This window comes from Betta splendens, chromosome 6, assembly GCF_900634795.4.
Source record: "Betta splendens chromosome 6, fBetSpl5.4, whole genome shotgun sequence".
In the NCBI taxonomy this organism is placed as follows: Eukaryota; Metazoa; Chordata; class Actinopteri; order Anabantiformes; family Osphronemidae; genus Betta; species Betta splendens.
The window spans coordinates 6,382,963-6,409,297 of record NC_040886.2 but is presented as its reverse complement, the minus strand read 5'-3'; the positions used below and the strand labels follow the sequence as shown (position 1 = coordinate 6,409,297).

The window sequence follows — 26,335 nt, the reverse complement described above, 5'->3', positions numbered from 1 at the left end:
GTGCGTGCGTGTGTGTGTGTGTGCGAATAATTAGAGACTCTTAAAGCTACGCGCGTTCTGCTATTTGACAAGAGGAAGGGGTGAGGAGGGGCTGGGCCGTAAAAAGGTTTGCTTTTGCAACCCGCAGGAAATCTATTAAAAGCTTTACATAAGGCATATTTACACAGGGACTAGCCCTGTCTACTAAATCCCTCCAACCTTGCTTTGCCTCTCCCCTCCAGCGTTGCCGCTCTCTTTTTAGGCATCCGTCCTTCTCATCCGTCTCCCCTGTCTCTCTGCTGATGTCTCTTTTGATCTTGTTTAACCTGCAATGTCCATTTTTCGTCCCTCGCTCAACTCCAGATTGTATAAAAAGCAGTGTAACGCGCGTATAAAAAGCCGAGCGTTAATATCAGGAGTCCCACTGTTCAGACTGACATGTTTGCACAACAAAAATATCTAATGGTTAATGCATGAGCTGTAATTGCGGCGCTGCTGTCACGGCGCAGGGCACTTAGTCGAGTGTACGCGGCCCAGAGAGCAGTGGAAGGGATCACTCCGGGTCAGGCCATCTGTTGGAAGGGCTGCGCGGAGGCGGAGGTGCGCGACACTGTCGACACTCTGTCAGCGGCGCTCCCCTCCCAGAGATGGAGGATGCAGATTAGACAAAGACAGGGAGGTGTTTACCTTGAGAGGCAGCCCTGTCTCGCCCTCCTAATCCCCCCGATGAACGGAGCGCAGCCTCGCGTGTGTGCCTTATTTCACCCTCTCGCTGCTCGTTGATTGATTTGACAAATCGCACCTGGTAAACGTAGCAGCTGCTCCGCGCGCTGAGGCCGAGTCAAAGTGAGAGTTGGGGCTACAGTCACAGGACCGGAGTCAGCTCTCATCCCACCAGGTCGTCTTAGAAACGGCTCAAGGGCACGGAATGTGTGCGACAGCTTTGCAGCGGCAGCCCGCTGAGTCCATGACATATAGCGTGCGTTGGCTAATCATGCATGTAGTAGCACGAGTGTGTGTCTAAATGTATAATCATGTATTTGTTTTGATTTGCTGCCATTTGAAAACTCTTCGGAGGCAGCAAAAGGTCGACACATAAGTCACCAGAGAGTCATGGTTTCACATATGTGAGCAGACGCGTGTGTGTGTGTGTGTGTGTGTGTGTGTGTGTGTGTGTGTGTGTGTGTGTGTGTGAGTGTGAGGAAACTCTAGCCCAAGGCAGACTGGTTTCACCATCTGTCCTTGCTGTGTCCTGCGTCTCCCCTATGTAATTCAGACAAATGTCAGACTATGAGCAGAGGATGAGCTCTGACAAACTGCTGCTCCGTTCACTTTCCCCCCCGACGCTCCCGACGAGCTTTCTGTCCCCGCGTCTCGTCCGGGGCGGCCGCGCCTCTCCGCCGCCTGGTTGGTGGTGGATTGATAGACGGAGTAGATAAAGCAAACCCGTTTCTGTCGTCTGAAAAGTGTGACGCATTTGTCGTGTGATTGTGTGTTTGCAGTACAAGGGCCAGGCCAACCTGCACGTGTTTGAGGACTGGTGCGGCTCCTCTATAGCCCAACTCAGAAAGAACCTGCACTTCCCTTTATACCCACATGTAAGTATTCTGGAGCTGACTTAGTGACCTTTGACCTTTCATGTTTTTGTTGGAAACATTTATTAATGTGCAGTGACTCTTTATATAGGCTCGGTTGTGGCTGTTTGACGTGAAACCACTGACACAAGAAATATTATTTTCATTTGGAGCCAAAAAGCATTAACTAGCTCTCTGAAATAACAAATGTCACCAGCAGATTGTATCAGCTGTGGCTGTGTCACGTCTGGCTGACTCATCTTAAAAGTGGGACATAATAAAAGGGTAAATGAAGACTGGGGCATTTTACTGTAAGGAAGCTTACTGGGTCCGTTCCAGCCAAGCCATGATGATACAGTTGGTTTTATGCTTGCTTAATAACGTTATACTGTAGTTTGACTTCAAATCTTAGAATCGATTCTGAGTTTGTTCCAGAGCAAAGCTGGGAACTATTATCATTCACTGATTTGGTAGTATTTAGTACAAGATGTCTTTAAAGTTTACTGTAACCATAACACGTACTTCATTATTAAAATGCTAAAATCTGAAGCCTAGATAAAAAAAAACACACTGTAAAGCTAATTTTGGATAACAACTATTTCAGTTAATGTCAGTTTGACCATAACCAGTCTGACCTCTGACCTCAGCCTCCAACTCTAACTTGTAACAGTCACCGAACTTTGGGATCTAACATTTACAGTACAGTAGTGTTGCGCACTCGCACCAGGCAAGAACATTTCATTCAAGTGAGTGGGCGTCAGTCAAACTATTCAGCTCTCCTTCATACACCCACGGTTCGCTCACAACACAAATGTCTGCGGAGGTCGTTTTAAACTGCTGCCTGTTCTCATCTGCTCTTCGTTTGCTGCTGCAGACCAGAACCACAGTGAAGAAGCTGGCAGTGGCTCCAAAGTGGAAGAACTATGGCCTGCGTATATTTGGCTTTCTTCACCCTTACAGAGACGGTAAGCCGCTCATGTTATTATTAAACCCCTCTTCTAAGGCTTGTGAGCCTTGGACCAAGTGTGTGTTATAGGAGTAGACAATTTCCATGGCCCTCTTAAGCACAGACGCTGCGTATTCATGTTTTTATTAGTGCTGGATGCCAGCGATCGCACAGCTAAATCTCATTGCATTACCCTCACAGCCCTACCCTTGAGTCCAGTTGCTATGGAAACTGAAAAGCCGTAACACCCAAGTGCCCTTACACAAATTGCAGAAGGTGAAGTTATTAATTGTGTTACCGTTCATTTCAGTCTCTCGTACGGTTTTCGCTGACTCTGACTTAAAGGTCTGACTGTTTTCTGGGTCCTGACACATGCTGAAGCACGTGCCCTGTACCTGACACAACCTTTAAATTACAACCGTTAAACGACCAGAGTTGGCCGTATAGAGGTTGTAGCGATATCCATATTCATCGTATGGGCCATTATATTGATCTAAGAAAGCCCAGCTGCTCCTACGTTCCTCTGATTTCATCTAGACATCACTGATGTGATTGTTTACTACAAAATAAAGTGGAAATTTCCTTCTAATTTCACGATCACAGCCCAAGTTTATTAAAAATGTCTCATTTGTTTTTCCTATTCCATCCAATTTGTGACGTGCTGTACTGTAGGCCTTACACGTGTCTCCGACCTCTGCCAAAAGCAGCGCATGCATCAACATTCAGATGCGTTTTATAGCCACATGTTTCGGAATCGATGCTCAGATTAGACATATCTACAGAACTTTCATTAAGGCGCCCTTTGATCATGTCTTCCCTCCAGGTGATTTCCAGTTCTCGGTGTCCTCAGACGATAACTCAGAGTTCTGGCTGAGTCCTGATGAGAGTCCTCTGAACGCTCGCCTGCTGGTCTACGTGGGACAGGTAAGCACTGCCAGCGAGGCCTGAGCATTATTGTTATTGGTGAGTTCATTAATTACATGTCCATGAAGACAGTTCCTTGTTTGAACACATATTGATTGGCACCGTGTTGTTTTACTGGAGGGAATCACATGGCGACTGAATATGAAGCATGTCAATTTCCCAAAAACACTTTGTTGAACATCCCCGATGGGAAAATGAAGCGTCTCCAGAGTACAATATACACAGGAGAATCCAAATCACGTTCTGACTTAGTATTTGGTCTGATCTCCAGCCTGATGGTGACTCGGCTCCAAATAGCTTCTATTGATACACGTTAAACTTCTACAGTGAAATGTAGTTATGGAATAGGGTAATACAGCTGAAGCCACGCCGAGGCCGTGGGAGCGTCGGGTCCCGACGAGTCAACAACCCAAGTCTTACTCTGCCCGAGGTCATCCACAGGGTAACAAGAGGTGCACCGAGCAAATTGACCTTGCTCGTTTTCAGTAATCAGCAGCTCACCCCACGTCAATATCCCGACACTCTATCTATCACTGGCCTCCAACACACCTCAGAACACGGGAGACCTAAATCACGCTGTAGAGCATCCGCTGAAGGATGATTCTCCCTTTCCATCTATCCTTGAAACACCCTCTGCCCACAATTGTATAAAAAAGCCAAGCTGTCCCGCCGCTGCCTTCACTAATATAGTTTTCGCCGCGGAGGCTTCTGAAAAATGTAGGAAGGAGAGGACGTGTGAGGCTACACGGCGTTTGAACTGCATCACACAGAGTGCCGCCCTGGAAGGTCCGGCTGCTGTACGGCGGCAGTTTGTATTCCTGCAGGATGTGAGACGTCACCGGGTTTCACGGGAGCCAAGATTAATTAGCCGGCAGCGAATATTGATGTGACATTTAGCGGGGGAGAAATATCATCGCTAGGTAATGGCAGCGGAGCGGCGCTGTGTCCAGGGATCATTCATTCAGCCAGCGGCCGAATGACAGGGCTGGTTGTCTTCAGAGACACATTGTTCCTTACAGATAAAAATCTTATTCTCCTCTAAGCTCCTCATTATGACCCATCTGTCTGTCGGGGAGAAGGGACAGAGGAGAGGTCTAAAAACAAATGATGAACAATTTTTATCATGTTAATGTTACACAATATCACCCAAGCCAGATCGCATCATGCTTCGTAGACAGGCCGTGAATGCATTGAAACATAGGTATGCCAAAAAGAGAGGGGAGGTGCAATACAAACGGCCGCTGACGATAAAAAGAAGATAAAATGTGCAGCATAAAGATGCCAGAGAAGGAATTGCTCACCGCAGAGTTAGCGGAGGGAAAACATAAAAGCAGACAAGCAGATACGCAGATACGCAGCCGGTGATCTAGGATTAGTGCTGCAGGACGAGCTGTGGGAGAACGCGCTGACTCGAGCGGCGCGTAAAGCGAGATGAGCCCTCCCACTCCGGGGCACAGGGTGATGATGATGATGATGATGATGAGGAGGAGGATGAGGAGGATGATGATGAGCGTGTGAGGAAGGAATTAAAGGCGCTGCTGCAATCTATCTAATGTAAACAAATGCATCCACATCATTATTATTGGAGACCTCACCAGCTGCTTCACTTCAACATGGCGTCCTGGTCGACGCCTTTGTTTGGTGTCGTTCACGCACCAGCGTGTTGGAGGGCACGTTTCTAATAAGAACGCTCAGCGGTGCTGCTGGGGCATTATCTGTGTGCGTATGAATACACTTAGTGTGAGTAAGGATCGTCCATTGTCCTGCCTTGGTATTAATCATATTTCTGCCCACGGCTAATCTGTAATGAGATTTTCCTTCAATCAGACTGTCCAGACAGCTCCCGCAGAGCGTCCCTGAGAGCCAGACCGGGACTCATCTGATACTGAGAGCAGCACCGAGCTCGTGCTCACATGTGTCATGTGCACTGTTTGTTCTCACGTCATTGAACGTGTCACAGTGTAAATACCAAAACATGATGATGACTGAATACCAGCTCGCTTCTTCCTTTTTCATACGCTGTACATTTCTCCAGCAGCGTCATCTGTCAACAATTTGAACTATGATTTTCAAATTAAAAGTGCAGAGTGAGTCCCAAGCTCTGGGCTGAAACCAATTCATCGCAAAGTTTTGGAAAGACGTCAGAAAACAAAGTGGACAAAGTGGATACAATCGAGACTCACACATGGCCGACGCAGGCAGTCCATCACATGAAGCGGCGCGTCTGCGTGGGCTTTCATGCCGCTCGCAGTTACATTTGTTTGATTTAAACTGCTCTAACACCTGTGCAACCGTCTATTAATAACGCAGCCTTGACAACAATAACAACGGGCGCGAGAATAACTCTGATGGATCACCGGAGTGGAGCCGGTTTGAAGTTTGGGCAGGTTGATTTGACGCCAGGCTGAAATGAATCAACGCTGATGACTGCCTTCAAGGAGCTACAGGCGCCATTCAGCCGCCAGAACCTCCTTCAGACGAACCCGCCCCGTGATTATTACCGAGCTGGATGATTCGCGTCTAATGAACGCGTGACTGGTGAGCGGGGGAACGCGGCCCGCTGAGCGTCTGTCGCCAGTTTCTCCAGCACAGCTGCCGTGTTTTGGTTCATTTCTCAGCGTTGTGATAGAATACAGTTGGTATTAAACAGCAGCTTGATTCTCCTGAGTGGGAACCTGCCGGAGCAGCCGGTGACTCAGACCCCGTGGACGGCTGCGGCGGTGACACGGGGCTGCGTCTGATTGCTCAGCACGGCCGTCAGGATGGGGGGCGATGCAGAAGGCAGCACAATCAGGTTACTTTAAATTAGGGAGCAGAGTTGGAGACGCTCATTAATATTGGCAGGGAGGACGGGGATGTGAGCCGGTGTCCTCAATCAGCAATAGTGGGTCTGATTGCACATTGACACTAGACTATCAGCGCAGACGCCGCTGCCCTTTCGTGTGATTGATCAAGTGCGTTGCAGCCTTTCAGGGTCATAATGGACTTTTTACTTGATGTTTGTGCCGACGTGTTACGAGTTAAATGTATGTTCCGTATCATCAGCCCATCCAAACCAGACTGAGTCACATCGCAGGTCAGCTGTTCCTCCATTACGCCTCTCTTCTTCAATATGGAAGGAACAAGGATCGTATAGAGTGAATTGAATTGATAGAAAAGGAGTAATATCTCCAGCGCGCTCATATTTCTTCTATTTCTTGACCCTGTTTTGTGTTGGAGTTCTCAGCGTTTCAGGGCCAGTGGCCATGTGAAATTACTTTTCTCAAGGCACCCGCGCACGTGGGTGAGGCTCACCCACGGCACGCGGGGAGTAGAGGGGCTGCATCAGAGCAAGGCTGGCGCACGGCGAGCTTGTTTGTCTGCTGTGAGGTCCCCGAGGTCTCTGCAGCAGCTCCGTGGAGGAGCGAGGGTGAAATACGGCGGGGGGGGGGGTCACGAGTGGTTGATGATGTGATGGGAAGAATGTTTTATGGCTGATGCACAGGTTGTGTAGGTGGCACGGACGTGAAGGAAAAGGTGCAACATCCAATTCACAAAGGAAACGATCAAACTATAAAGTATAGATAAATATAAAATATCTGCTTGTCCTTATTTGTTTTCCCATTCTAATAGACTTATCTTTGCTAACAAACAAAACAAAATATTGTCTCTGCTGTAAATATCAATCTTTGCAGAGATTAATATTTTTGGCGGCGCTGTGATCACATTCTTTTTTTTATCTGGTCACCAGCAGCTACTTCAGCACCCGAACCTGCTGAAAAGTCGTCTCCGTTTAGCTGACGACTCGTCAAAGTTCCTGAAAATGTATGAAAACTCGAGACAACTTTGCTTTTCTTAACAAACTGTCCCTTGCAGTGACACACATTCCACGCTCGCGACGACTCTCTCGTGAGAGACCAGCTTAAATGAGACTTTCTTTCGGGATGAGACGAACTGAACGCTATGAAAAGTTAAAGCAGGGGAGGATCTCACTGAGGCGCACGCATCTTTTATTGATGTGTCACAGTTACACAGTCGCACACGTGTTAGAGCGTTGTGTCAGTACAACGGTGGGGAAGCGGCAGGAAGCAGTGGGAGCATTGTGATGCTGATAATTAATACGTGTTGCATTAACAGGTCGCGGTGTCGGTGTATTGATAATCAAATGTAATTGTGTAATTGAGCTGACTAGTCAGGTTTTCTAATTGGAAGAATGCTACACACAAGGCAGACAAAACAGTAGCGTGAGTATCTATGGAGACGCAGCAGAAAGTAATTAAGCACTGTTTGAATGTTGTTACACACCCTCAGTGGGAGAAGCAGGAGGCCCGTTCGAACCCAATTGATCCCACCAGGTGTGTCCCATGTGTAGCCGCTTGCTGCTGCTCCTTGGGTGTGTTTGGGTCAAATGCAGAGAAAACAGTTTCCCCAAGGGGATCAATAAAGGATGAATTGTCTTATTCGAAACTGCTCGTCCCTCAGTGGGAATATGTGAGAAACGCGTCGCTTCGCCCGCTCCTAAGGTCCGCGCGGCCTGGTTCGGGCGCGGATCAGTAGCTGAAACCCGCCCAAACCCAGACGCGCGGCCAGCGCAGACAATTAAAGGCATGCCCACTGTGGTTGTAGCCTTATTCTTTCATTATGGATCAGCGGCAGCGGGGGCCCTAATTAGCCGCATTGGCTTGCTTATGAAATGAATGGGCAGCGATTCGACCGCGGGGCTGAGGCGGAAGCCCCATGAGCCGGCTTCTTAGCGCCAGCGCTGGCAGGGAGTCGCTCCGTCTCCATTCCTGTCTGTTTATAGGCGTGAGCTCTTGTCCGTTTGCTCGCTCTGCCCATCAGAACGCGGCTCTTAGAGTCTGCATGCTGCTCTGGGCCGCGTCGCCTTGTTTTCCATTGCTGTGCTGTTGTTAATAGGAAAGCGATCCAGATGTTGTAGCATTGTTTAAACTGATCTGTCGCCCTCTTAAATGTCTTGTGTTCTTCTGCTCTCGCTTTCGCTCCCCCTCTTCTCCTTCTCCGCCTGATCTTCTCCTTCTCCGCCTCTGATCCGTGATCCTCTGGTCTTGTGTGTTGCAGCTGGGCACAGAGTGGACCGCTCCAGGCGAGTTCAGCAAGTTCAGGTCCCAGTCCTCCAAGTCTGTGCAGTAAGTACCTGTGACAACTACACGCATTTCCTTAACAGCGCCATTATTTCATTCTCGGCCCAGCGCAGGGACCAGAAAAAAGCCGTTAACGTCTTAACTGTGAGTCTGACAAGTACACACCTTCAGTGGAGCATCTCTCAGGACTTTTAAAGTGTCTCTCTATTGAGCTTCGTGTATAGTCCATTCATGTCAGTGTGCAGCAGGCGGCAGAGAACAGGACCCTAAGAAGCAGGTTGTCTGCTTTGGAGAAGTTTAAAAGGAGAGCTGGCGCCTGGTGTGAGCTTCTGGGAGGGCATATGATGAAGACGTCGATGGTGTGTGTGTGTGTGTGTGTGTGTGTGTGTGTGTGTGTGTGTGTGTGTGTGTGTGTGTGAATACTTTTAAGTGTGTGTGAATTAACATACAGAGTATAGAGTCCCCTCGTGATATCACAGTCTGAAGGACTCTCAGAGTTAAAAGCTCTCTCTCTCTCTCTCTCTCGCTCTCTCTCTCTCTCTCTCTCTCTCTCCTCACTCCCGGTTTAGTTAGGATACTGTCATGTTGATATGAAATGAGTTGTAAGAAGGGTGTCTATTCCTTTTGGTGTCTCATCACTACCTGATTGGATGAAACACAAACACAAACAGACACTTTACACATACTCATATTTGGTGTTTGTAGTGTTGAATCTGAACCTGCTAGTGCTCGTGAGTAAGGGTTTACAGTGACATGTCAAAGTGTGTGCGTGTCTGTTTGTGTCAGTCTGTTTGTGACATACATGAATCTTTTTTTTATCATCACATTTAGATTCCGATGGGAACGATAAGGAAACAGCTCATTGTTATCTCCAAGCAGACGCGTCCGCACTAAGCGATGCATTCACTCGTGTGTAGTAATATATCCTGTGTGATATATCGCAGCGGCGGCAGCAGACAGCTACGGTGTGACTTTATGCAGGATGAGAGCATAGGTGTGCAGACTTCGCCCCAACCGACTAAACTCGCTGCGAGAGCTCAGCACAGTGGTTCAGGAGAGATCACACCAAACAAACACGTGAGCTCGTCTCAGGTTAGTTTGGCATCGCTGGTGTCGCAGTGTGACTCCCTTCACTACTCCGAGGTCTCGTTATGCTTGTCATCATCATAACTGTTTAGGTATTTTTATAAAGTGTTCTAGGAAGGATTATTAGGATGCATAAAAATTACAAGAACATCTTCAGTGCTCATTAAAATTATACATCTGCTACACATTCTGGCCTGCTGCACGCAAACACACGCACGCACGGGCACGTTTTCATTTCATTTATTGAAATCGGATTCATTAATACCATACGGGGCTGAATGCAGGCCAAGACCTGCTGGCGGGAGTTGCTGCTAGTCTGTGCGTAGGATTAACTAGGCCTGGTTAGCACAGCAGGCGCACCAGACTACAGGGGGGCAGAGTGAGACGACAACAGTGATGGAGAGGAGGAGAGAGGGCTGAGCGCTCTGCGGTTTTCTCTTCCAGTCTGACGAGCGGCAGGCGGATTACCGTTCAGCAGGACGGCAGAGCGGCCCAACGTTGAGGCGGGATATGTCTGGAAACTTGAAGCGGAGCAGGTTTCGTGACCCGTTGCTGCGGGTTTTTGTGCGGACAGAGATGCGGTTATGGATTTTGTGATGTTCCGATGCACATTCGGGGGAAAGTGTTTGGGCACAAGCACTCACCAGTTTCCCTTGTAAAATTACCTTGTCATGTTTTCAATATGGTCTATTCAATGTTATCAGGCTATTAAATATAGCAGCTGTGGATAATGACTAAAGTCAAGTCTGTTTTGAATGTATGTATAACAGGCTACAAGGTGGATGTGAGACACAGGGTTTGATGTTTCTGTTTAATGAAGGCAGCTTTTTTCATTTATATATTCGTATTTTGCATTGTTTGTTCTTGCACATGCTCCGTCTCGAGCACCGCTCCACACGACCTGTTTTTTTTTTTTAGCAAAGCCGATAAGCCCCTAACCTTGGCAAATTGTGTGCAGCCGGATCAGTTGCCACGCAGTCATAAAACTGTTCTCTTCGAATCAGATGGCAGAGATGGAATTAAAATGAGCAAATTAGCGGCGCAGAGCAGAACGAGATATCAGTTTCTAATGAAGCGCCGCGTCGGAGTGTGTGTGCAGCAGCAATAATTAGTCATTAGCCTGAAAAAATCCAGGAATAACTGAATGGGAAGTTTAATGACTCCGGTGTCAGGTGTCCTGCATGCTACACTTTTCTGCTGCTGGGAAGCAACAGTGATTATGATTGGTCGTTAGACGCTCGGCCACAGTGGGCCCGCGGCAGCAGGATGCTCAATTCATTACTGAAGAATAAGTTCAGGACCATTTGAGCCTGTTTACTGTCTCCATGTCCTGCACACAGCCTTAATTAAAGCTGAAATTTGCTCCAGCTTGCTCCGTTTCTGTACAGTTTTGCTTTCCGTTTAGGAAGCAGAGGTGCATGACTCCGCTTCAGTTCTGTCGGGTTCCTAGTTATGCACTGATGATGCGGTACCGAGTCCAAAAGGCCGGCTCATTGTCCAACAGAAACCCTGATCCCCCAGGACCCCCCACCCCTGAGTTTACACAGGCCAAAAGCACATCGAAGCCACTTCACCAGCTGATGACGTGATGTTTGAGCTTGTGATGTTACTTCCTCTCTTTGCTGATGCGTCTTGGTTTTGTAGCGGTTAAGTCTGGATTTTCAACTTCAAAATGTCTTTCATTCGATGTCTGACGTGCGATTCACCTGCTTTACTGACCTCTGTTTTCGAGCCGCGTAAAGCGGAGCGTAGAGAAACGGACGAATGGTGCAGAGGAAAGGAAAATGAAACGCAGCAGACGCTCCCGCTTCAGCCCGGGTGTGTTTTTCCTTTGTTTTTGTTTTTTTCCACGCTTTGGACTGTGGTTATTTATACGTCTCGGTTCATTGGAGCCGTGCGTACGACTGTAGTGGAGCTGAGTGAACAGTGACTAATGGCTGCTGCAGGGTTGAATCATATTGTCAGGGAGCGAAACATATTGTTGTTGAGGGGTTCGCTTGAAACACTTCACTCGGCCGTTGAAGGTCTGCACATGATGCAATCAGGGGCTGCTGAGACCAGAAAACATCCAAACACACACACCCAACATTCTCATATACCACACAGACACACACATACTGTATACAATCTACAGTACACATCCTCCCTCTGTGGGCTCTCTGGGCCCTAGATGACTGCATCTCGGGCTGTCAGGTGCTTCACTCTCATCTAACCTATACCTGTGTTTTTCCCATGGGCCCCTCCATCTCCGTCTCCGTCTCTTTCACTCAGATTTTATGGCTTGGTCTCTCAAACCCACTCAGTCTATCGCCGTGAAGACAATTACGTTTGAGGTTTGAGCGTAAAACTTTATACGGGAGAATGACAGACGCGCCCTGTGTGTGCATACGCTCAGCGACCGACACACAACACACGTGCTGTTCAAAAGATAGTGACACAAAGATGTTTTTCCTCAGATGCCTGCTTGCATCTTCTCTTTGAGCCCAGCATTCCTATTGCTGCGGGTAGTAGGTGGCAAATGAAATAGATGGGCTGGACAGGAAAGTTGGACCAGGACACCTGTTAGGGAGATCTGTTAGTCATCTACACCACCTGGCTGTGGCCACCTGGAGCTAATGACTCACGGTATTTGGTGTGTGTGTGTGTGTGTGTGTGTGTGTGTGTGTGTGTGTGTGTGTGTGTGTGTGTGTGTGTGTGTGTGTGTGTGTGTGCGTGTGTGTGTGCGTGTGTGTGTGTGGCAAATGGCCTTGCACATCGTGTGACTCTGAAGCTTGCAGAAATAAAGTTGGAAATGCAGACTATTAGATCTCTGTCCTCCAACTTTCTCCAAGAGCTTTCTTCTTCACAACTGCTGCATCTCAGGGCAGAATATGAATGTAATGTCATAGCAACCGACAGTCGTTCACCATATCTGACAAATATAAAAATGACTTTTATTATTATTATTGTAATGTAGGACACTTGACGCTTGTAATACAAAATGTGATCAGAAAGCTTATAAAATATTTAAGTAGCATTGTTCAGGATGTCTCTATAATTAGCAATCCATCAAATAAGCATTGTGTGACTATATGTGGGTGAATTCCTGTGCGTGGCACATGCATACACTGTATAACACCAGCCACGTGACGGCAAGGATGCCCACATCCTGGTCCTTTTTAGAGCCCTTTCCTCTTCTCCTGGAAGTGCATACATATATCAGCAGGACTCATTCTGCACATACAACAGTGTGGCTTTGTAAATATACAGCGACAGTCTGTCTGCTGTTGAAAATGTACGAAGCACCAAAAAGAGGGTCACACAACAGCAACCGTGGAGCAGCTGAAGTCCTATGTGAGCCAATATTCCACTTACCGACTGCAACAAATAGCAATCTCACCTGGAAAGTGCTTTCCTATACAACTAAATCTGTGGTTTCTTGTAGTGAACAGCTACATTTTAATGAATGAATGAAGAAGCAGACAAGAAGGAGGAGGTCAGGGTGGACGATGGGTGCACTCTGCAGCACTGGTTAAGGTTAGAGAGGAATTATGTTTTTGTTAAATATTAATATAGATGTAGTGTGTAGAACCACTACCTCCTTACGATTAAAGTTTTATTAACTCGGGTGAGTATCAGTGTAGTTGTGAAGGGAAAGGGGATTAAACACAGTGGTTAACACACTTCTAATGTTACACTTGACAACTAAATTTGTTAATTACTGACAAAATAGACTAGTGAAAGCATTTTTTTGCACTTCTGTTACATAAGGTACATGATTGTTCACACATCAAGTGACAGGACAAAACTTGAAGAAAACTAAGAAACACTTTTTTTTCAGTCAAAACAGCCTGTGAACCCGGGACAGTTTGAACGTCTCCCCTTTCAACCGTCTCTCCGCCTCCACCTCTGCCTCCACCCGGGCGCCGATCGTTTGCCGGTGCCTACTAGGTGCTGTCACAGCAGCGTGACAGGTGACAGCGAGGCAGTCAGATGAGGAACCCAGATAACCCTGTCAACACATCTCTGCTCTCTGACACCGCGACAGAGCCTCCGGCTGTGTAGACAACATCGGCGAGATTGACATTTGCTAAAAATCCATAAGCTGAACGGTGCCGAGTTGCATACGGAACGAGTCTGACGGCGCCTCGCTTGACGTCAGGCCTCTTCAGAACCTCCTGAGCAGCTCAGATGGGGATTGGGGAGTCACTGGAAGATTAAAGAGAATATTATATTGAGAGATATTGGAAACTAATGAGCGCTGGCGGAGTCCCGGCAGCTTGTAGTTAGGAAAAACCAAACAGCGAAAGAGTTTGCAGGCGTAAGCGTTAACCCGCACGCGTTTCCAAACAGGGAGGGATGGACATCTCCGTCTCTGAAGTGTGACGGCCGAAGGCAGAGGCGCTGCCGCTGACCTTTGACAGCGGCGTGATGGAGGAGCAAGGGCAGGAGCCGCTTCCAAGGTTATCTGCGCCGCCGCAGCTGGCATTTTGAAGGCGCGGCGTCCAGTTCACAAAACTGCAGCAAGTGACATTTACGCCCGACCCTCGGCGGACGACCAGGTGCCTTCCTCCTTTTGGTGAGCGCACATCAAAGCTGGCGCCGCCGAGTCTTGTTTGTCCTCCATCTCGCAACTTTCATGCCTTTCATCGCTTTTATTTTGGAACCGGTATTTCTTCCCATCCTTGTGACTCTCCTGAAAACCTCCAAAGGGCAATAACTGCAGAAGCGGAGAGTTAACTGGATTTTTTCCAGCAACAATGAGGCAAACTTAGTGGAGAATGACCAGTTATTTCACTATGGGATCTCTCAGTATCTATAATTGAATCATTTAAGCACCTCTGGCCATTAGCTGCCGAGGCGACTCAAGCATGTAGAGGGAGGAAAGTATAGTACTAGTGCTCGTGACATCGTAGGAATACTGATTTTGAGTGGAGGGGAGTCGGATTTTACACCTGCTCTATGGCAAACACCTCGTTACAGTATATCTCAGCTCACATGTTTCTGCCTTTATGCACATATCCATCACAGCGCCTGACAGAGCAACCGGCATGAAAGCGAAGCCTCCTCTGTTCAAGCCGCTGTTATTGGTTGATGCGCGGTAGCGGTTGAATAAGAATGAAGCTGCAGTGACTTCCCTGTCCTGTCTCCTCCCCTCAGGCCTTCACTCCGCCATCTGTTTCTGTGAGTGATGGGCGCCCGCTGAGACGCGGCTCCGCGAGCGCGCGTCTGTGCGGCGGCCTGGGTTGAACCAGACGATGTGTCTGCGTGCTCGTGCATCTCTGGAGATGTGAAAAGTGTGATGTGGCGGGAATCTGACTGGCAGCGGATGGGCGAGCGGGCGGGACCGGGCGCGGCGAGGTGGTAATGGAGGGTCAGTCTCCATCATGCATTGAAAAGTGACTTTTGTGGAAATTGTGGGTCAAGTAAGAAAGAAAAAAAAAAACCTGTGCCAAAGAAATGTGCGACCGTGAACGAAAGTGCTCTTTTTTTTCTGTGCATTCAGGCCAGAGGGAGCGCTAACATGAGCTCCGAGTGAGAAAAGGGGTGAAGTGGAGGCGTGCAGCTAATGCTCCATTAGATAATTACATATGGGGGGAATTGGACGAGATAGACACAGGCAAGCTGGTGCGAGAGGCGCCCGGAGAGACAGGACACGCGAGATATGGACGAGGAGGGGGGGGGGGTGAACAGGGGGATGACGGAGGAAAGATGGGGGGACGAAGCGGATGGAGGCGGATGGAAGAAAGAGGATTTATTGAGGCTGCAGGGAAGAGCAGCGTGATAGCTCTCTGACGGATTAGAGGAACGCATGAGGAATGGAGTGGGGAGAGAGAGAAAGAGAGGGAGAGAGAGAGGGGGGGGGGGTGGGGGGAGAAAAGTGAAGTTTGTGCGTCTCCTTGGGCCAGTTCTAAACACTGGTATCATTAATGTAGTCGAGAGGCGAGTGCTCACCGCGTCTTCTTTATTTAACAGCCACCTGTGGGTGTTAGAGGAGGAGGAGTCGCGCAGTCAGATAGCGAAAAGGAGGAGAGGAGCTGGAATCAGGAAGTAGCATCAGACGGCTCCAGCCAGCGGGCAGATGTGGCAGCGCGAGGGAGCCTCAGTCCCCTGGGTGCCACTCCAGCACGGCCGCGTCTCAAATCTGTCCCTCTGTCTTTCATCAGACCAGAACCCGGCCTCTCAGCAGGAGCGAAGCCGTCTCTGTTTGTTTTATTCCAGACAAACATTCAAAGGGTTCGAGTCCACTACGCTTGGAGCGGCCTCGTGCTCTCTGAACAATGCTCAGCGCCAACAGTATCATCTTGTGTTATCCGGCCCAGTGAAGCTCCTTTGTCTGTCTCTATCGGTTCAGCCCAATGAAGGGGAACTGGAAACAAAGGCTCTAATTAGTCAGGCAATTAGACTCCTGTTTTGTGTCCTCTACTCATCCTCTGAGTCGCACACTAATAGCTATTCTCTCCTCTTCCGTCTCTCGTTCGCCCTTCATTTGCTCTTTTATGATGATTTTTTTTTCTTCCTTCCTGGCGGCATGGGATTCTATATAAAATCACGTCTGAGTGATATTCGCTGCCGTGCGTTTTTTTTTTTCTTTTCTGGATGCATGGAGCATTCATAATTCCCTTACTGTTCCCGATGCTCGGTTGCCATTTATCGCTCCTCCTTCATCTTCCCTTCTCCCCGTCTCTCAGCGTCTTCATCTCTTTCAGCTGGAGCCCGCCTCTTCATCCATCACAGGACGGCTGCTGTGACCAACACGCAGGCACACACACACACACACACACACACACACACACACACACACACACACACACACACACACACACACACACACTGCTGCGACTCTGTTTCTCCTGCTCCTTTGTTGAGTTTAGGAGTAGAGTGGAGCGACGTCGCGTTTTTAAGCAGCGCAGCCTCGTTCTTTGCACCTGTCACCGTTGTGTGCGTTTGGACCAATCCGTCACCTTTAAACCCAAAAGCATGGGCGTACAGCTGCAGACAGCGCCTCCTAATGGACTCCTAAAATCACACAGTTACTGAATCAGCAGACAAAAACAACAAAGGAAAAAGTACAGCATGGGGATATTGTAGAACTAGAAACTACTGCAACCTCAAATGCTGGGAGTCAGTAGTGTGCTGTTGTGTTCTTGTGTGTCGTCCTTTTGTGTCTGTGCATGAGCTGTTTTCCTCTTTATCTCTGATGCTACATCCCCCAGATGGAGTCTCAACAGTCTGATGAATGGACATCAACTATGTTAATGTTCAGACTCTCAATAAACTACATAGAGGCTTTTAAAAGACTACGATTTTGACCCGAATTGAATTCAGGAAATTCGGGGCAGTGGCATTAAATTGCCTTTTCTAAAACCCTGTTGTTTTGCCTGATAGCGATCGTTTTTGTGCTACATAATCAGGCCGCGCTTTCCGATGATTCTGATTACACCGACTGTCCCCATATTCATTACATTCATTAAAGTTTCATCTGCTCTAATCTGATTCGATAAGTCGTTCTGCTGTGGCGTTCTCACGCGTGCACAGGGTCCGTCTGAACCAAAAGTCAAACAGCCGTAAATGGACTGAAACTGAATTCATTACAGTAAACGATGCATTTGTCTGGTCTTACTACTGACTTAGTCTCAACCACTTAAAGTCTTGGTCCTGAAGTCTTTGACTTCAAGTTTGCTGCTGCGCAGAGCGATGCTGCCTGTTCACGGGGCAGTGACCTTAGCGTGCCGTCGCCGCTCACCGGCACCTGCGGTGATTTATCGGCTGCAGGGTGACGCGGCTTCGCCAACACGTGACGCCGGCTTTAGCCCTTGTCCTTTCCACCGGGTCAATGAAAACACACACAGATAAATGTGGACGTTTAGCTCGGCCTCTTGAATTTACTGTGGCATTTAGGCCCAGTAGCTTTTCCAGTTCTCACGTTATGAAATGTTTTTTCCCTGCTGCTTTGGATTCTACACAACAAGCGAGTCCCACTGAGCTCTGGGAGCTTTGCTTCACCAGCATCTGTCAATTGTTTTGTTTTCCTAGACTGAAGCTTTCCGTTATTTTAAACTAACATGCAAATGTAGTGTGACATAATAGGAAAACAGTTTGCCTTCTTTGACGGGTCTGTTTGTCTGTTAGATGTTATCGTGTATACGATGCAAAACGGCGACTTCACCGGAAAAGATGAGCCCGTGGTGAACGCAGGGGAGAAGGGAAACTTTAAGCAAGAGACGCAGTGCATGAATATGGAGCAGCCACGTGAATCCAGAGTTCATCCGAGCAAACGTACAAGTCACCAGGCTGCAGCAAATACAATTAACAGGCTCGTATTTATAGCAAGTGGATTTTCCTCTAGTTCTGTTTTCGCCTTATAATAATTGCTTTCCCGTGCGCATTAGCCACATGCTTTGGCAGCGCCTGGGTTGCACTGCACACTGTACTGTACGTACAGAGGAATATGCGCCGTTCGCTGTCCGACAGTGTGTGTGTGTGTGTTTGTGCCTTCAGAGTTAATGATGTGCAGCGGCGCTCGGGTGTCTCTCATTCAGAAGCAGATGCTTGCCTATTATCCGAGATGGGTTTTTGATAGGAATAAAGCATCGTCTCTGTGTGTGTGTGTGTGTGTGTGTGTGTGTGTGTGTGTGTGTGTGTGTGTGTGTGTGTGTGTGTGTGTGTGTGTGTGTGTGTGTGTGTGTGTGTGTGTGTGTGTGTGTGTGTGTGCGTGTGTGTGTGTGTGTGTTTCATCTGTGCAGGGAGTAAAACACAGTCAACCTTTATGCTTTAATCAGTTTAAAATGAATCCTGAAGCCTGTGGCCCCAGAAGTACTTGGGCAGTTAAAGTGTTTTTATGCCTAAGCTTTTATCAAAGAGTAGATTTTTAGCATTCGCAACCATTTGTCACTTACCATTTAGATATTACATCTTTTTCAAGTAGCGAGCCTCCATTTCTGTGCGGCTAACATCCCGGCTCGTAACTGTGTCTTCCAGGCTGATTAACCTCTTGTGCCTCAGGGCAGTTGACTTTCCAAGTCAAACTTCAGGTCTGAATGTCACCAAGCTGTGAGACGTTGGTCCAGGAGAAAGGCCGCGGAGTGAAGGGGGCTGCGGCGGCTCGTAATTCCATCAGTGTCAAGCATCTAACAGTAGCACTCTGTCTTTTTCCCATCAGCCTGATCTCATCCAGACGGTACTACTTTGAGATCCTCCACAAACAGGACGACAAAGGCTCGGATCACGTGGAGGTCGGGGTAAGTGGATTTACAAAAAAAGACTCTCTCTGTTTGGTCTCGCTGTCTGTGGTCTCTGTCGTTTCGGCCGTTTTCATTTCATTCAGCTAAATGGAAGTGCTTTCTACCTGTCTGGAGCAGGCTTTCAACCTCCGGCAGGACAATTTGCATTTGGTTTTATTTAGTTTTTGCTTGTAGAGGCTGAGGAGATGAGCGATAAAAGGCAGCGTTTGAAGTGGAAAGCGGTACTTTCCCTTCTTCTGCGAGCTCATCCAGCCTCGACTGGATCCTCCTTATCGTCACTCTGGTTTTCTCAGCTATTCTACGTCTCCACGTCCCTTCGGTCGCCTCTGCTCGACCCTGTTTGCTCCTAGTTTTACTGCGCAGCTCGGGCGAGAGTGGAGCTTAGCTTTGGAGAAGTTTAAAAGGAGAGCTGGCGCCTGGTGTGAGCTTCTGGGAGGGCATATGATGAAGACGTCGATGGTGTGTGTGTGTGTGTGTGTGTGTGTGTGTGTGTGTGTGTGTGTGTGTGTGTGTGTGTGTGTGTGTGTGTGTGTGTGTGTGTGAAGCGAATCTGCTAACAAGCCCCAGGTTATCGTCATCATCGTGACCATTATCATCAGCAGCCGTGTTGCTGGATTTTCCCTCCTCTTAGAACATCGAACTTCAAAGTACTTGTGTTCCTTTTACTTTAATAAATGATAACTTGTTTCTTATGTTGTCTCTGGCTGCTAAAATTACTGCCCCTGGCATCACTCCCTTTTTCTACAGCTGTAGTATTCACACCCTTTCACCTTTTACACAAGCTGTTGTGTTATAAATCTCATTTGCGCTGATAAAATCGACATGCTGCTCATCAGGCCGCACTCAGGCCCGCGTGGTGATAAACTGCTAGCGGAAAGCGTTGAGGGCCGAGCCATTAAGCTTAAGTACCTCTTTGCAGACCTGCACAAATGCAGTATGCTCTATGTTAAGGAGCCGATCAGGCCAAGGATGCAAGATGATGGTGAGTATGACTGAAGCCGCGGGGACTCTTAGAGCTGGCTATTGAAACATAAGCCAACCTGAATAATTGAACAAACGGAGCCAGCTGCCACCAGTAAAGCCGTCACCATGGTGAAGCACCGGGCTGCAGCATCATCGCCCCACCGCTGCTCTGGAGAGCACGCATCACGTCATCACCGTGATGAGTTAGCTTTAGGACACGTTTCTTCTGTCCTTGAGTGGCTCCAGGCAAAGCCCTCAGTGCAACATCTGTGGAGGGACCCGGAGAGGCCCGTTCACACGCCCGCGCTACGCGCGTTGACAGAACTTAAGAGGATCTGCCAGGAGAAATGGAATAAACTACTCAAATCCAGAAGTGCACAGCTTGCAGAAGGAGCTGAGGCTGCATCTGCTGCTAAACTGTCTTCAACAGAGCTGCATTAAGGATCCGTGTCCGTTTGTGAGACTTCGTTTGTGTGTTTTTTTAAGAAATTTGCAAATCTTGTTAAATGAGTTTGTACTTGGTTAGAAGCATCATACATTTGCAGAGTCACTCACGCCTGCTAGTCCGTACATGCAGTTTAGGGGAGGACTGAGACACGTGATGTGGGACTCTCTACTGTAGATGATCACGTGTGACTGATGAGAGGTGGATGCAGGACTTTGTGTTGAGATGTGAGAGCAGGAGACGTGGACTGGAAGCTGTAGTGTATTCAAATATTAATTAACTCGAACCGTCAGGTCAAAACTCATCTTTACAGTGTTGTCCCTGGAGCGTATTGGTTTCAAAGCCGAGGAATCAAATGGCCGGTTGCTCTCTCGAACTCTGTTTAGTTGCCGTGTTGTTGATGTGTGTGTGTTATGAATATTCCACTGATGATATGCAAGTGTGAGAAATAAATTATAGGCTGTGACAACCACATACCACAGGAACCCCTGGGTGGGACAAACTGAGATGATAAATGATCAATGTTCAGGGGGAAACGGGTCTGGGCCAATGTGTGAACCAAGGAAACGCATGATTAGATTAAAATGGAATTTCACCATTTCCTGTTTCTTAAGGGGAAATATAGTGTAAAGTGTAAGATGATGTAATCGCTGTCATCTCTGTGCAGGGATGAGGGAACTTGCACTTCTATGTTAAAAAGACATGGACACATTATTTGAATCTGCTTCATGAATCCTATTTCATCTTGTCTCTGAAAAAGCTTTGGCTCCTTCTGCTGTGACTTATTTAATCACCACATGGCAACATCCAAGCCAATATGAAGATGCCTTTAAACAGCACAGTAAATGTCCATGTCCTTTGCACTGAGAGTTGTGTGACCTTCAAACCAAGGACCACGTCTCCTAATTAGATCTCATTTAGTCGGCCTAAGGGCAAAGACCCGGTGGATGAAGGGGGCCACGAAAGAGAACGAGGGCAATGAGAGAAATGGGTCATGAAAGTGGAGACTCATATGACGTCTCGCTTTTCTCTACCTGGTGTTTCTTAGCTACCTAACACACTTTGCAATTCATCCGGAAAACTCTTAAATGTGATTATGTTTTTCAGCGAATGAAGGCCGTGTGGAAATCCATCTCTTCCCCGCTTTGGTCTCTCCCTTAGCTAACTACCCATGAGCCCATCAGAGAGGGTTTGTACTGGCAGAAACAGTTTAATGAAGCGTGTAAAAGTCACGCAGCAGTGTGTGTGTGTGTGTGTATGTGTGTGTGTGTGTGTCTGTGTGTGTGTGTGTGTGTGTGTGTGTGCGCGTGTCTACTGTCTCAGTGAGGCCCCTGCGTGTGATTTACCAGCGGAATACGTTTCACACCTTGACAAAAATAGCAGATTTACCGTGACCGGCCCACAACAGCCGAAGCCCAGGGCTCACATAAATCTGCAGGAGCCCAGGCCCTCATTTGTTAAAGAGCGGATAGTCGTTCACGGCTCGTTCCTCCGCGTCTGCGCTGAGCTGCGACTGCGTGGCCAGAGGTCGGCTGTTTGGGAATGCCTTTGTTGAGCAGCGCTAAAGAAACGACACGGAGTAAACGGAGAGCACACACGCCTGTTTACTGAGAGGAAACTCTAGGTCTGCGTCTCGTACAGGACGTAGGTGGAATGGATGAGACAGCTTTGGAAAACACTGTGTGGGGATGGAAGCAACTGTATTCGTATGTACGAGCAATGAATGAGGAGACTGTTGGGTTTGTACAGTAGGCTGAGTAGGAAACTTACTTTCAATGAATGAGCTGAAGGAAGATTCAGGGAGTGGTCGCTTCATGTGTCTATGCTTCTACACACCTGTAGTGAGGTCAGCGAAACACGGGGCCGTTCACTGGGCTCTCGTCTGCAGCTGAAGGGAGTGAAGGAGGAAGAAGGGGAGAACGTCCTGGCTTATTAAAGGCATCATTATAGAGAGTCAGGGGCGGGAGATGTAAAGTAAATGCAGCACACACCACACACACACACACACACACACACACACACACACACACACAACACAAACACACACTATTGAATTCACTTTTCAGCTTGTCCTTGTCTCTTGGCAACTTGATCCCCAGAGACGACGTACACAGTGCTGGGATTGACCCCTACCTCTCGGACAATATGGCTGTAATGGCATTTTACAGACAACACCCTTAGTCTGATTGGACGGCGGAGGTCTCCCTCTCGATCGATGGAAAAGCGCCTCCGTCATGTTAGAATCCAAACCGGTGCGTTCCGAGCCCTCGGGCACGATGCGGCGGGATGCTTTAAGCGCCTCGCTATTCTAATCGAGACTTAACTATCTATTGTAAATTATTGGAAAGTTTAATCCCATATTTTACCAGTTTATCACCGAGCACTCGTATCTGAGGAGTCCCGTTTCTCCTGCCTGTTTTATGTTAATTTTACTTTTCAGATGCACATTTCATTCAAGCTACTGGATCTGAATCAATAGGAACGTGAAGGTGTGCTGGTACAGTATTGTGTGCTATCACTGCCTGTGTTTTATGCTCCGTGTGTCATATTAAAGCTAGGCCTGTGCTGTCATGCTCGCTCAGTCCCAAGCCAGTGATGTTTTTCCGGCTTTTATTCATCCGTTTGATTCATTTTTCCCATAATCGTTTTATTGACGAACGCGTCCGCGTGTCCCTCTCAAAGGTTTAATTCCACGGTGTGATGCAGATTGCATTTTAACAGGTGCGCTCGGACTTCCTGTCACATCCACCTGACTCGGTTTGAATCCAGTCACAGCGTTAGTGCCACTAACTTCAGTCGTTTCCCGTCTCCGACGCTGGTAATTGCTACGGATATTGGCCTCGTTTGTCTTGGTGAAGCGTCTGCTTTAAGAGACTTTAGCTAATGTATAATTCAACATAGAAAATCAAACGCCCCGTCTCTGTATCCGCCTCCTCATCCCTCTCTTTAAGTATTGTTTCGTCGTCTGCGGGCGAAGACATAATATGACATGAAAAATAAGGCTCCGTTTTCATGTCAGGGCGACGGCGAATGGAGAGCGGCGTTTATCCTCCAGCACCACAGCGCTTAGTTGTCTTTAGTTGTCAGTTTAAATAAGAGCATAATCAGTCATGAGCTTTATGTTCTCCTTTCCATGCGCCAGCTTTTGGTCGGCTTCAGTTTTTTTTGTTATTTTTTCACCGTCTGCAATATCGGCGTTCATTGTTCGAGGCGCCTACAACAGTATCAGCGAGGCATCAAAACACCAGCAGCCTCTGCGTCGTCCACACTCTGCTGGCTTGGTGTGTGTGTGTGTGTGTGTGTGTGTGTGTGTGTGTGTGTGTGTGTCAGGAGTATCTGCCCACAGCCTGTCAGTGGGCAGAGCCGTAGCACCACACCGCAGCCTTTTCCATTACTATCAGCGCTGTAACTCTCGCTTTGTTCTACTCCCGTCAAGGCTGTCGTCATTTTTATTATTTTTTTCTCGACAAATGGAATTGTTTCGCGTTATCTCCCTTTGAGAACAGAGCTACCAGAACAGGAGCTCTGGAGGCGCCGGGCACAACAGGTGCAGTGTTTAGATGGTGGAAATGCCATCATCGAAATGAGAGCCTAATAACAACTCTACTTCCAGCCTTGACCTCTGTTTACACCATAATTGTGATGTCTCTTTTTTGTGTATTTGACACAATGATATTTGCAATTAATGAGATTTTGGAAATATTCCGTCAAACATAACTTTCACGTTTTCTTTACGCACCCTAATATACGTTTGCATGCTCTGGTATAATCTGCATGACTAAGTTTGACTTTAAATAAACTTTGAAGCCTTCTTCATAGTAGGAAACAACATGTCATGCAGTGCAACCCTGTGGTTCAATTATGTGTGTTATAGCTCTATAAAGCAAGCAATAAAGCTGGATGTTCAGCTCTGGCCACACAGGGAACAGTCTCTTCCTGCCTCAGGCTGGTGTCATCAGACTTGTTAATAACAGCTGTGCTGCAGATTTTTCTATAAAAAAGTCTGGACATAAAGAGAAAAGAAACACAGGAAGTAGATCTAGTTGAAGCTGAACATATTGTTCTTATCTACTCCTTCAATATTTACCTTTTATGACTAATTTATTCAGAGATGCTATATTTCCCTAGAATTCAGGACTGAGCAACTATTGTCGATTAAACAAAACCCTTTACATCTTTTTTGCCCTAGTCATTATTGGCAAAGCAATTAAAGTCATATATTTCAGAGCTGAGTCTTACAACTCTCTGCAATAAGCAGGGGGGATTATTGCTTATTGCAGGATAAGAATGCCTTTAAACTTTAAAAGAAGGAAACAGGACCAAAGCTGCTGACTGCAAACGTGAACCAATACAGTTTGTGTAAATGACTTGTAAATGACAGACCTGGAGTCTGCTCAGGATCGAGACTCAGGGCAATTTACGTCCTGTTATTCTACTGGCCCTGAATTTTGAATTGATTGGGCAAATCAGTGAGAAAGGTCAGTTAGTTCCATTATGCCGTTACCTTTTTGTCACAAACTTACAACACAACCTTCATATCTAAGGCGCCTCAGGCTTCGGAGCAGCTGATTGAATTGAAGGAAGCAAAGGCAACATAGCAGCACCCGGCTCTCCATCGGAAGCAATGAAAAAAAAAACAGTTTACCTGGCTTCACCCACGTGTGTTTCCCTCTATCGGGACCCACACCATGTGCTGTGAGCCAACGTAACGCCCAGTCACGGTGACGGTAAACAGTATCCAGCCCTGACGTGGCGCCGGGAGGTCCGGCATGATGAAACGTGATGAGACACCGCGGCCGCTTGCGCCCGCTGCCACTTTGCTGTGCCACTGCTTCTGTTTTATTATTTCCCCGTGGGTATTGATTTTCTTTCCTCTCCGTTGAACTTCTGGGGGCCGGCGAGCGGGCCTCGGTTTCTCTGTGCTGCTCCCCTGTCAGCAGCGTTGTCACGGCGATCTCCAGGACAGAGGTTTGAACAGTGCGAGTGCAGTGACCAGTGAGGAGCCTGTGCCTGGAGGTCGTGGAGGCGTTGTCCGGTCGTGTTTAATGATAAAGAATGCAGAAAATGATAGAAAGAAACAATAGAAAATGCTGATCTTTGGTCAACATATATGGTTAAATGAGTTGTGACACAGCAGCTTTGGCAGCATGGAACTAGAAACTCAGGTGAGACAAACTGAAGCCATTTTAAAGCAGCCTGTTGTTGTTTTCACTTGATTTAATGAAGGTAAAAACGAAGGGCTCTCATGCAGTATATAATGGAGCTATTCCACACACTGTCACACTGTTATGTACCCATAATAAAGTTTTATCGATGCCTCACCTAGTGCCTCTGCTGGCAGCACAGCGACTTATCAGGGTAGTTCCTTGATAATCTCTGTGTGTTTTACCTGCACTGGTTGATAAAATAAAAGAACCGTGTGAACGGCAGCGGACTGACTTTGCCCTAGGACGGATGTGGTTTTAAGAAAGGTTCTCAACTGTCTTTAACTAAAGCAAGGCGGTGCAGACAGCCCATACAGCATGCGGTCCACGTACGCACTCGCACATGTGCAGTACGCAGCGTGTGCACGCGTCTGTCTAAGGTCCAGTACCCGCTTCTGTGCGAGTGTGAGATTTTTGGCTTTCGCCTGTCAGTCACTGGGACCTTGATCCGTGCTGCAGTACCTGGACGGTGTGACATGTACAGTATTGTGTGGATGAGTGTAACCGTGTTGCATTGACATGCGGGCGTCTTTGCATGAGCCCGAGGAGGCTGTTTATTTTGCATTCTCAACCCGAGGGTTAGAAAATGACCTGTCTCCTGTGATTATATCCTGGGTAACCAGAAGTGACTTGGTAATTGTGAAATCTATTTAAAATAATCGTAGCTTCTCTGCCTTTCTCTCTCTCTGTATTTCTCTTTCCATCCCACTCCTTGTTTTCGGGTCATTACCAGACCTTCCTTTTTACACCTACTCGTCACGGTTGTATTCCTACGGCTCTGTTCGTGCACAGTTCGCTCTTCTGTGTTCTCGGTTTTTCTTTTTTTTCCGCTTTTGGCTCATTTGCTCACCTCTCCCCTGCCTCCTCGCTCCACACGGAATAGAATTTCCTGGCTGCTGTTAAAGTGCT

The 26,335-nt window shown here is 47.6% G+C and overlaps 1 protein-coding gene across 1 annotated transcript in view; it reads left to right on the top strand.

Moving 5' to 3' along the window:
* The window catches only part of b4galnt4a (beta-1,4-N-acetyl-galactosaminyl transferase 4a), a 90,368-nt gene that overhangs the window by 52,734 nt on the left and 11,299 nt on the right, over window positions 1–26,335 (top strand). The window contains exons 4-8 of the mRNA XM_029154303.3: window positions 1,482–1,577; window positions 2,428–2,518; window positions 3,323–3,423; window positions 8,482–8,549; window positions 18,733–18,811. Coding sequence (XP_029010136.1) covers window positions 1,482–1,577; window positions 2,428–2,518; window positions 3,323–3,423; window positions 8,482–8,549; window positions 18,733–18,811 — 435 coding nt within the window. The remainder of the gene's footprint in view (window positions 1–1,481; window positions 1,578–2,427; window positions 2,519–3,322; window positions 3,424–8,481; window positions 8,550–18,732; window positions 18,812–26,335) is intronic.